Source organism: Carettochelys insculpta, chromosome 2 (assembly GCF_033958435.1).
Source record: "Carettochelys insculpta isolate YL-2023 chromosome 2, ASM3395843v1, whole genome shotgun sequence".
Classification (NCBI taxonomy): domain Eukaryota; kingdom Metazoa; phylum Chordata; order Testudines; family Carettochelyidae; genus Carettochelys; species Carettochelys insculpta.
Genome location: NC_134138.1, coordinates 241,871,030 through 241,883,701, shown reverse-complemented (window position 1 = coordinate 241,883,701; position 12,672 = coordinate 241,871,030). Strand labels below are relative to the sequence as shown.

Here is a 12,672-nt window from a genome sequence, read left to right as displayed (position 1 = left end):
CCCCTGCAAGGCCAGGAAATACTACTATTACAAACATACATTTGGGACATGGCACAGAGTGACTAAACGACTTGCTCCCAACCATACTTGAATACTATTTACCCAACACTTAGGCTACTGCCTCACCTCTATCTCACCTGTTACAGTGCACGAGGCCTACAAACATGGGAAGGGAGGGTAATAGGGCATGTGTGCTTCCTGATTTAGGGGAAGAGCAGGTGAATGTTTCCTGTTAAATGGAATGAGGGTGGAAACACGTGAAATACACCTGAGGTAGGGCTGCAGTAGACAGGCAGTGTTCCTGATTTGCTAGGCTACCATGTTGTCATATGGATTTAGCCAGCATGAATTAGCTGGTGATCCACAGCAAAGATCAAACTAGTGAAGTACAGCCACTGTCAAAATGACTGTTTTACCAAAGGAATCTTTCTTTCTAAATTGTACTAGATAAAATGTAGCAGGAATATAGAGAATGTCATTAGAATTTATATGGACTGGGAAAAGATGCAGACTGAATGCAGATATTTTATCAGGGATGCGTCCTTGTTCCACATATTTCATGATACTATAAAGCCTGTCAACTCAAAGCACTAGTGGACTGTGTGTTCTCTAATCCAGAGAACCACAATGTCTTTACTGAGCAAAGACATTGTGGTGGTATAAATATTTCTAGGGCACCATAAATTAATAAAAAAAGGCATGCACCTCTGAAGTGTATATGCATTCCTCTGACTTACAGGATTTGCACAGACCACGAATTCCTATCTTTGCAAGAGAATATATCTGAAATTTCTACAGGAACCTTCTAAATATCAGAAGTGGAACCTATAAGATTCGCACCTTCCTTTTAGGAGTAACTGCACCAGTCTTTACCTTGAGACTGTTACACACACAACTGATAATTTTGAATCCTGCTTTATGAAAAACACTCCAAAGAAAAACAATGTAGCCCAGGTATTATCTTTCATTGCACCCCAACCCCCAAGCCCAGCTTTTCTCTCTAACATGCTGGGAATGATACAATCACAACTGCAGTATATGCTCCAGACCATTACAGTAGAGTTGTTACAACACACCCTGACTAACCTAGCATCACTAACTGGATTTATTATTAGCCTTTCACCTGAAGAATGCAATACGGGGCCCAGACCCAAATACAGATTACTTTACAATATAAATACAGGGTTGGGATATCTACCAATCAGAGATCTTCTCTTTTCATGTAGGGTCTCCCTGGCATACAGCATATTAACCATCTAACAAAACATTTAATAGTACCCCACGGTGCTGCTAAAAGGAGGGAAATGGGGGCAGTTGCCTAGGGCCCAGCAATATAAAAGGGTCCAAGGCTCCAGGCTGTCATTGTTGCTACTGAAGCATCTGCCAGAACCCTGGGTCCTTTAAATTGACACCCAAGCCTCAGGTGTGTGATCCAGGTGGTACTCAGGGATAGGCTCTCACTAGCTCCACCATTTCTGCCCAAGATCCACCCCCTTCTCCCCGCCACCTTTAGGTGGGCCTGGAGCTGAATGCCCTTAACACACATCGCCCTGGGCCCAGCAAAGACTGTCACCAGCCCTGATACCACATACTGTACACTGTTTCAGCATCCATACTAACAAGCACATGTGCAACTTCAAACAAGAGATACACATCTCATAGAGCTGGAAGGGACTTCAAGAGGTCATTGAATCCAGTCTGCTGCCCTCTTGGCAGGGCCAAGCACCATCCTCCCCCTTTGTTTATTTTTTTAATCTATTGGCCCCAGATGCCTAAATGGCCCACTCCAGGAGGCTGTAGCTGTTAGGCTCACACAGTGTCCTTGGCTTGATGGTGTAAACCACCTCACAAAGACATTGGTTCTGCTCTCTGGGATTCCTCCTTTATAATGTTTTCTAGTCTCAAGCCCACTGACTTCCATAAAATTACAGGAAACAATATTGAGATCCATCCTCCAGTTCAGTCAGGGTTACCCTACCAACTCCATCTTCTCCCTGTAGGACTAGTTGGATGTTCATAAAAGGTTGTCAATTTTGTATCTGATAAAAGTTACTATTGGTTGTTCAGTAACTTCCAGCTGCTAATTACAAGTACATGCATGTACGCAGGAAAGTCTGCTGTGAATGAGAACTTTTACTTCAGAATGGGTGGTTAACAGTTTCCGGCCTCTCCTTTATTGTGATGAAATGGCAACTACATCTTCACAATCATTTAAGGCTTTACACTGCCACCTTCTCTGGAAAGGTTTCCATATCCGTTCAGAGCAAAGCGAAACAATAGCTGTAATTAACACGATTAATGCTCTTGGCTAAACAGCATAAAATAAGAAAAAGAAATGGGGGTTACATACACACAGGCCATTTCTACACGGGCAAGATCTTCCAGAAGCACTGTGGGTCCTCGAGGGAGTGTGGCAGGCAGCTCTGCATGTGCTGCCTGTCTCTCACATCTCACTGCCATGGGGTCTCCGGGTCCTTGCAGCTTAAAGCCCATAGAGGCTCAGTGGGGGTGTCTAGGGCAGCCCTGATCTCCAGCAGGCTGCCACCATGGAGGACTGCTTCTTTCAGAAGAAGCAGTCCCGGAACATCTACACATGCCTTCTTCTGGAAGATTCTTTCTGAAGAAGGTCCTCTTCCTGATTCTGAAGTGGAGTACAGAATCTGGAAGAGGGGGCACCTTCTTCTGGAAGAAATCTGAAAGAGTGTCTTGCATGTGTAGACACTATGCAGATCTTCTGGAAGAAGGCACCTCTACCCCCACCCTCTCTCTCTCAACAGCAGTACCATCCGAGGGCCGGGGCAGCCAGACTAGGAGCCCAGGGCCCACCAGCTCCATCCAGGCAGGGGGACCCAGCAGCCCACCATCTTGGCCCGCACCAGCTCCCGCTGCACGGCAACCACGGAAGCACCAGACCTGACACAGCAACCACGAGGAAGAGGTCGTAGCCTACATGGCAGCCCTCCACCAGCAGAACGCCCTCTCCGAAAGATGGCTGGCCCTTGATGAGGCCAAGCTTCAGTGGAGGTGGGACACGTGGGGGGAGGTGGTGGGGATGCTCCTCACTGTGTGTGGAGTCCTAGCAGGCCAGCCCCCAGCCCCCCCTACAGTCCTCCCAGAGGCCCCTCCTGCTGTCCCCCCGAGGCCCCTGCTACTGGCCCCCCAGAGGCCCTCCCTTCTGCCCCCCAGCTGCCCCCTGCATTCCCCCCTGCTGGCCCCTCAGCTGCTTATGCCCCCAGCTCATGACCCTGAGGCCCTGGCCGCCCTACTGCCCCCGGGCCTGCCTGATGCTGCACTGAGGGACCTCACAGCATGGCTTGTGGCCACAGTGGACCCTATGGAGGGTTGCCCAAGCCACAACCCACCCCCCTCCGGCCCCTCCACTGAGGCTGGGCTGGATGCTGACTGGCCCTACCTGCCAGTGCTTCTGGCCCCATCAGCACCCCACAGGGGACCGTGCACCTGGGGTGGGAGTGGTGCCCGCAGGCACCAGGGCTCGCGGCCTTCCACCCTGTCCCTTGTTTAGGTCCCCCCAGTATTCCTGCCCCAGTCCCTGTCCAGGTTTAGGTGCCCTGCCCCCTTACCTCCATGTATATAGTTCACTCCCTACCAGGTTTTGGTTGTTACTTTTATTATTCACCATTTCCTATTTACATTTCTTATGCTGTTAATGGTTCAGGGTTAAATATATGTGAGCATTCAGCACCCCCTGTGTCCCTGATTACCGTGGGGGGAGGGTGGGGCGTTGGGAGGTGTGGTGGGGTGCTCATGGGGATGTGTGGGAGGGCTGTGGGTAGGTGTGTGGGGGTTAGTAGTCCCCTCGGCTGAATGCCTCCCAAAGCGCCTCCCAGATCCAGAGCCCATCACAGTTGAGTCACCAGTTGGGGACTGCTGTGGGCTGCTGATAGCGGGGGGTCAGCTCCGCCATCCAGCCCTGGGGCAAGGTCCCCTCAGGTGCCACAATGAGGTTGTGGAGCACACAGCAGGCGGCCACAGTCTGTGGGACATTCTCCACCCCCACATCAAGGAGCATGAGGAGACACCTGAACTGCGCCTTCAGACGTCCGAAAGCACACTCAGTGGGATACCGGGCCCTTGCGAGCCAGGCGTTAGACAGCTTCTGGGAGAGTTAAAACAGCTCCTGGGTGGCCTGTGTATGGGTGCACTAACCAGGGCTGGAGTGGGTAGGCCGGGTCACCCACGAGGCAGAGAGGCATCGTGACATCCCTGATGGCATGCTCCCGCCAGGGCACAAATGTCCTGGCCTCCATCCTGCAGAACAGGGTGGAATTCCACAGGATCTGCGCATCATGTGCCCTGCCCGGCCAGCCGACACAAACGTCTGTGAACTTCCCACAGGTGTCCACCGCAGCCTGGAGCACGATGCAGTGGTACCCCTTGTGGTTGATGTATCGGCTGCCACTGTGGTCTGGGGCCCTGATGGGGATATGCATCCCATCGATCGCCCCAAAGCACTGGGGGAACCCCAGCCCGGCGAAGCTTTCAACAACTGTGTCCAGGTCCCTGATGCTCACCAGCCACTGCACCGGCATGTGGTTGATGGCCCTCATGACCTTCAGGAGAATGGGCACACTCGTGGGCGTATACGGAGGGGTCTCTGCCCCCCTCTCTCCCTACCAGGCCCTCCCTGCTAAGGGACCCCTCTGGCAGCAGCCATGCAGCACCCCTTCTGGGCTAGGCCTGCCCAGCCCCCCCAGCCCTGCTCCCTCTTGATTGGCGCCTAGGATCCCCCAAGCCTGACAGCCCTCTCCCTCCCGCTGATGGGGCAGGGTCTGGAGCAGGGCTTACCTGGAGGACAACGGCCCCGACGGTGGATGTGCCCATGTCGAACTGCTGCTCGATGGATCAGTAGCTGTCCGGGGTAGCCAATTTCCAGATGGCGATGGCTATGCGCTTCCCCAGGGAGAGGGCCGGCCTCATCCAGGTATCCTGGCATCGTGGCATGGGGGCGAGCCAGCTGCAGATCTCGAGGAAGGTCTGTTTCTTCATCCACAGTTTCTGCATCCAGCGGTCATTGTCCCACTCCCCCATGACGACCCTGTCCCACCAGTCCATGCTGGACTGGACCGGTTGAAGGGGGCCCGGCAAGGGTGGTGGGGCTGGAGGACCTATGGGTCTGGGCCTCTGCCTCCACAGGAGGCTAAGGAGGGTGACCAAGAGGATGGCTAGCCTGCGGGTGAGGGCAAGCCTGCTGTCCTGAGGCTGCTGGGGGTCCATGCCTGTTGATCGGCGGGTCCATGACTGTTGATCAGCAGGTGCTGGACAGAGGCCTTGGTCTGGCTTGCTGGGCACAGACGTTGCTGGCCTCAGCAGCGTTTTCAGGGAGGGGCTGTTGGGGTGGGGACCTTTAAGGGGCCGTGTGTGGCCGGCGGTCCAGAAAGGGATCCCTGGCTGTGTGACCCTGTCCATGCTGTTTCCTGCCCTGTTCTTCCGGAAAAGTGCCATTGTATGTGTAGATGCACTCTTCTGGAAAAAGGGGTGGCTCTTTCGAGGTCCTGTTTGATGTGTAGATGCACTTCTCTGGAACAAAATCTTCTTCCAGAAAATCTCTTCCAGAAGATCTTCTTCTGGAAAAAGTGCCATGTGTAGAAACGGCCACATTGTTTCGCAAAAACTCCTCGATGGCTTTGGAATAGAACTAAAGAAAAGAAAGTTCTTCTCCCTTGCCAAGAAAGTCTGTTACAAATAATCCCAATTTTAAGATAAACTTCAAACCAGACAGTTTTAAAGATCAGGAGAATAGGTGGGGTATATAAGCTGGAGCATAATTTGAGGAAAGAAACTTTTCAAATTTATTTGAAAATAAAAACTAATTTTAAATAGCCAGTAACAAATTAGGTATTACACACACACACACACACACGCACGCACGCACACACACACACACTCTCTTTCTAGGTGAATTCTCTTCTACCGAAAGAGAAATTTAAAGGAGTGATGGCTTCTACTTGATTAGGACTCAAAAATAACTCATTTATAATCAATCTTTGAAAAAGATGTTCCTAATAAAGATGTCTCCAAACATTACACAGTGGGAAAATGATTTGGCTAGATTAAGTCTCTCAAAGGAATGGGCACTTGTTTGGGAAAGAGGGATTACAGCCTCAGTCTGCAGGACAAAAAAAGAAATGACATATGATATTGTTTCAACAGTACTTAACAACCATCAGGTTTGTGGCAGATAAGTGACTGGAAATGGATGTTGGAAGAATTGTGGTTAAAGAGCAAATTTCATTCACGTGTGGGAATATGTCCAGAGAATACTGAGCTGCAATTTGTAATGAATTTTTTAAATCATTGGATACTTATCACCAAATGTTCCTTTGGTAATTCACCCAAGGCTTTCTAGTGGAAGTCATCACACAAGAAGAAACAAATACTTAATTTCTCTTCTTCTACTAACCACTAAAATACTGACAGCCTCTCACTAGAACAGGAAAACCAGTTCAAACCTAAAGGAATGGTTTAAAAAATAAGGAGGCTGTACAAAATAAAGCAAAGCATCCATTCTCCAATTTAGACCTTCCTCTGTTTCTGAGGGCTGGCCGTCACAGTCTGTTTCAGCAAAACACAACGCTGAGTCCTGTGACAATTTAAAGACTAAAAATACTATTTGGGCATAAGTTTTTGTGGGCTGGCACTCCAGGGCTACGTCTACACGTGCACCCAACTTCGAAATAGCTTATTTCGATGTTGCGACATCGAAATAGGCTATTTCGATGAATAACGTCTACACGTCCTCCAGGGCTGGCAACGTCGATGTTCAACTTCGACGTTGCTCAGCCCAACATCGAAATAGGCACAACGAGGGAACGTCTACACGGCAAAGTAGCACACATCGAAATAAGGGAGCCAGGCACAGCTGCAGACAGGGTCACGGGGCGGACTCAACAGCAAGCCGCTCCCTTAAAGGGCCCCTCCCAGACACACTTTCATTAAACAGTGCAAGATACACAGAGCCAACAACTAGTTGCAGACCCTGTATATGCAGCACGGACCCCCAGCTGCAGCAGCAGCAGCCAGAAGCCCTGGGCTAAGGGCTGCTGCCCACGGTGACCACAGAGCCCCGCAAGGGCTGGAGAGAGAGTATCTCTCAACCCCCCAGCTGATGGCCGCCATGGAGGACCCCGCTATTTCGATGTTGCGGGACACGGATCGTCTACACGTCCCTACTTCGATGTTGAACGTCGAAGTAGGGCGCTATTCCCATCCGCTCATGGGGATAGCGACTTCGACGTCTCGCCGCCTAACGTCGATTTCAACTTCGAAATAGCGCCCAACACGTGTAGACGTGACGGGCGCTATTTCGAAGTTACTGCCGCTACTTCGAAGTAGCGTGCACGTGTAGACGCAGCCCAGTGGAGCTCCAACCCACAATAACTTCGGCTGAGATAAATTTGTTAGTCTTTAAGGCGCCACAGGACTACATGTTGTTCTCACTGTGTATGTTTCTCTAAATAAAAAAGAGCTTATTGTAATGACTTGCTTTAGTTTTGATATTCATATGGGTGCAAAACAAAAATTGAATAGGCATGCTACTTGGGGGTGCTTTGTTCAAGTGAATGTACATTAAATATTGAATAAATTGTAACCTAGTGACCGGCAGAAGGAGAAAGGTCAGTATGTACAGTTACATGAAAGGTTAACATTTTATGGGGGAGGGTGAGAAATTGCTCACACTGGAACATAAAAGATATCCAAGGAAGGGATGGGCAACCTACCCTAGTGAGTAGGCCACATGAGTAGTCCTCCTTCAGCTCATTGGGTTGCAAGATTGTTGTAACCAAGATAGGGTACAGCAACGAAGGGTCCTGTGGCACCTTATAGACTAACAGAAAAGTTTTGAGCATGAGCTTTCATGAGCACAGACTCAGATGAAGTCTGAAATCAGATGAAGTGAGTCTGTGCTCATGAAAGCTCATGCTCAAAACTTTTCTGTTAGTCTATAAAGTGCCACAGGACCCTTCGTTGCTGTTACAGATCCAGACTAACACGGCTACCCCTCCAATACAGGATAGGGTAGTTTTGCTAACTGTACTTGTGCACCAGGAATTTGTGGGGTGTGCTGATTGAACCACAGCAGCGCTTTGATTGGATGCAAAGGGAGTGCTAGGCTGTCACAGTCACACCTCATTTCATTGCTCTTCCTTTTCATGTGTGTCACTTTAGTAACTCTGATAGGAAACAATCTACATGGATGGAAACCAGCAGAATCTGGCAACCCTAGGGAAATGGGCAATGGTAAACTCAAAATATTTCATGGGCCACACATAAAAGCCCGATGGGCCACTTGTGGCCTGCAAATTGCCTACTACAGGTCTGAGTCATAGTGGGACAATGTATACATTGTGTGCTTTTGTGTATGTTTACTGGACTAATGCTTATCCCAGTCCAGAGAAAAAATGCAGATTTCTCTTCCATCTCACACACCTTTATTTCACAGCTTCCTTTCTCACAGAATATCAAATAAAATATTGTTGCTATAAAAACAAATTAATGTTGCTAACCTTTAGGGCCCTTTACTACTTCATCGCACATGACCAGTATTGTAAGTGACTATGTTCCTCTGACAGCATTCAGAAATGGAAGATCTTACGATATTGCTGGAATTTATAAAGTACTGTTTTTCCCTTCCTGCTCTCTTCATCATTATTTATTTAAGATGTCTACAAAGGTCTATTTTCAGGGAGTATACCAAACTGTCCGAATTCCTATATTTTTTATTTTGGCATAAGATCATCCCAGAGGACATGCAGAGGAATATCTTAACCAGCAAGAAGGGCCAAGAGGAATAGGAGACATAGGACATGGGGATTAGACATGAAAAGGAAGCTGAAAAAAACTCAAAAAAGAAAGATCCTTGAAAGTGAGACTGTGCAAACCAGGTGTGTAAGTGAGAGAGCATCAGCGTGGAATGTCAGATCACATCTAGGAGCCCATGACGCTGATGGAGAGGTGTGTAATGCTAAATGAGTTACATACATTTTCTAAGCACAGATATGTTAATATACTTGTTAGTATGAAGAGACAGGGAGAAAGGTTAATGTTGGTAGTGAAGGAAGATCAAAAAGATTTGTTGGTTGAGTTCATAACCATTTCATTTTATATATGAATTACCGAGAGCTCTTATAGAATCTCTCTCTCCTCCACTTTGATCAGAAATGCATTAAGAACCTCTGTCTATTTTTTAGTGTTTTTTGCTTCTGGCACCACAACCAGCAAGTGTAAGAAATGAGGAAAACCAACACACCTCAACATGTATATACATCACACAAATTTTGGAAACCAGGAAAAACCTTCAAATTAGGTACCAATTTGAAGTGAAGAGGTAGGTGAATTATTTTATCAGAACTGTTTCCCTCAGCTCTAGTGAGTTGTACGAGGACAGACTGTGAGGAAATATGCAGTACAGGTTGTAAACACGGGACTGTGATTCACACGCCCCCCACTGTTATCTGCCTACTTCTTTCAGAGACACACTTTGTGACCTTAGGAAACTGACATCCTCAGTCTCTCCATCTGTAAAAGAAGGGTATTGACATTTGACAATGATACAGAAATTATTGGGTGTAATTAGTAGCATGTATTATGCAGGAGGTCAGACAAGATCACCATAATGGTCCCTTCTAGCCTTAAAATCTATTCTTCTTCTCTTTTTTTTTGATGGGGTGACATGAGACTTAATTCATTGGAGTTATGAAGAACATTTAATATCCTTGGATGAAAGATAGTTATATGATATATGATGAGTAGCAATAATGCTATCTATCTATCTATATGTGCAGACATTTGCAAATAGTGGATTCATTAAGTTCACTTAATTAATATTGGGGGTTCTCAGCTAAGTTACTGCATCATAAAGATCCAGTATTAAAGATATACTGCATCTCTTTTTCCAGAGCTGGTACTGCAACAATCACAGCCAGACTGTTCACAAAGACAGACTCTCAGCCATAATACCAGAATGGACCCATTATCTTGTAAATCATAGAAAACCCTGGAAAAGCAGAGGACACAGCTGAAAGAAAGACAGGCTCCCTGGAAAGAAGCAGTTGTAACAAGAGGTCGCAGAAGCAGAAGCAAAGAGATGAGACTTAAAATGTACCTATAGAGAGGAAAAGATTGTGTCCTGGTAACAGAAATAACATGGCTGAGGGCACAGACCACAGGGGAGACTGGATCCTCTAAAGGATCAGGACATAGTAAAGTTTGACATTGAAGAGCTGTCTTTTCAAGATGGCTCAATGAGAAGCTGGTTTCATTTTTATTTCATTGTATTTTAAAATTAATGCATACCCCCCAAAGTGCTTCAGAAAAAGTTGCATGGAGACACATAATCCAATTGCAGTATCAGAAGTTTTTTTGCTAACAAATATATCAATGCAGATATTAAAAGCTCAAATCTAGACAATTCCTCAAGCACCTCAGGACCTATTTGGGATAACGTAGTTATGCAAAGTGCAATGGAAAAAAATCCCACTACAATAAGAATTCACTGTAGCTTGAGCTAGGCAGAATATTTTACACAGAAAGTGAATCAGCAAACTCTTGTCCAGTTAACTGCTCCACCTTTTCCCTCTTTAGGTTTTCCCCACCTCTTCCTTTCTTTTCCCACCAGATTTCCCACCCGGCAACAAAAACCTTACACTCTATGAACCTGAGGGGAAACCTGCATTGTTTCACAGAAGTGGTCAAAGCTCAGATTTGTCCTGCTCCATCATCTTTTCTTCTGAGCCTTACCCTGATAATCAGAGGCACTCACTAACACCAAAAAGGAGGGGAAAGCAGTCTCAGCACTGCCTCTGAAATGCACTCAAAGAAACTAGCAAAACAAAAATCATTAAAAAACAATATTCTGTGTCCATTATCATTTTCCTAGGCATAGTTCATGTGTTTGGCAGGAGAAAACAGGAAGGAGTAATACAGGTGTTTGTTATAGAGATGCATTCCTTTTTCCACAGCATGTTTTGCTGTATTTGTACAACAGGAAAACATGCAAGTAAGTGGAATAATATATTTAGCATTTCTCCTTTCAGCACTTAAAGCCACCCTCACCCCAAAGCACAATTTCAGGGTCAGATTTTGCACAATCTCTGCCAAATATTTAGTAGACCAAAAGGAGAAGGGTTCAAGCAGCTTCCACACAGAGGAGTGCTCACAAGTACAGTCTCTGTGGTTCCTTGAGCTCAAGGACTGCACAAGCCTAGAACTGCTAGTGGCACACTCACTATGGATAGTCTGTCAGGTTAAAAGAGATAGAATTCAAATTGCCAATACTGAAATCCTTTTGACCTGTTAAGAAAATGTAGCACCTCAATTGCATCATACTGTTATGCAGAGAGGACTGTACCTCACCCCAGTCCAGGATGTGAGCAGTCATGCTTTGTGGCTGGACCAGGTGACAGGGTCAGGAAGCCAAAACCAGCTTCAAGAAGTCAGCACTAGAGTCAAGAACCAAAGCCAGGGCTCTGAGCCAGAGTCAGGATGCCAGGAGAGAAATAGAATTGGAGTGAGGCTAGGCATAATCATGCACAGGTGAGAACACAACAGCAGGTACATATACTGAGTAGCCAGAAATCACTTATTGCTGTTGAGCTTAAGAACAGGCTTGCTGAATTCCTCAGCCCATCAGGAATATGAGCAATCAAGCATCCCTGCTATGGCTCAGCTGTGCTCATGGCTGCCCAGAGACTGGGCAACCTCAGTTGCACTTCTTCATTCCTCCTGCCCTCTACAGAACTAAAATTGCACTCAAATTATGTTTTAATTAAGACTTACAGATAATTATAACACTCAACATTAAGCTTTAAACTGAAAATGGTCTTTTTATTTTTACCACTGATGTTAAGTAAAATATGAATGAATGTGACTCAAATTGGAAAACCATTCACTGTGTAATAGAAGCTCCAAATAGGTTTATAGATGGAAAGTAAATGAGGTGGAAATGAAAGAGCAAATGCAATGGGAATGCTGTTCTTCATGGCCTATACACTATGACTCCAAAGAGATCCCTCGTCACCATTTTTTCACTCCACTTCCAGTCAGCACATTTCTACCTTAGCTGGAACATACAGTTCAATTTTGCTTAACATTTCTAAGTATTTAAGAACATTACTTCCATTTCTTTGCCAAGACAAGTTAAAAATACTACATATTTCCTTGCCAAAAATGATAAATATAGTGATATGTTTGTGTAAATTTGCCTCCAAGAGGCAAAATATTTTTTATTCAAAATACTAAATAACATACTTCACGCTGTCAGGAACTGAAGGGAAGCATTAACAAGAAAACTAAGTTGACAGCCTGAAGAGAGGGTTGGTTTGAGTCAAAAAACATATTAAATTTGATATTGCTATAAAGTGAAATCCAGCTCTGGGAGTGAGGGATGGGGAGGAGTGGGGACAGCTCCAATCAGCCATTCATGGTGCTCCAAAAGTGCTGAGAAGGAGGAGGAGGAAGTGCAGGGCTCCAGTGTGCAAGAGATGCATCGAGGAGGGGCCCAGGCAGGGGGTCTGCAAGCCACAAGAGGAAATCCTGTGGGCCACCTGTGGCCCACAGGGAGCCCAACATACTTGTACTCAGTGTTTCATCAAAAAAAATTATGAAATAGCTGAAAAACTAGGTCACCAATTTAGGAGACCAATTAAGGATTTA

The 12,672-nt window shown here is 46.5% G+C and overlaps 1 protein-coding gene across 1 annotated transcript in view; it reads right to left on the bottom strand.

Annotated features, from left to right (window-relative positions):
- MALRD1 (MAM and LDL receptor class A domain containing 1) overlaps window positions 1–4,954 on the bottom strand; it is a 532,671-nt gene extending 527,717 nt beyond the window's left edge. Inside the window, exon 1 of the mRNA XM_074985504.1 lies at window positions 4,807–4,954. Within this exon, the coding sequence (XP_074841605.1) occupies window positions 4,807–4,954 (148 nt within the window). The remainder of the gene's footprint in view (window positions 1–4,806) is intronic.
- Between the last annotated feature and the right edge of the window lie 7,718 nt (window positions 4,955–12,672).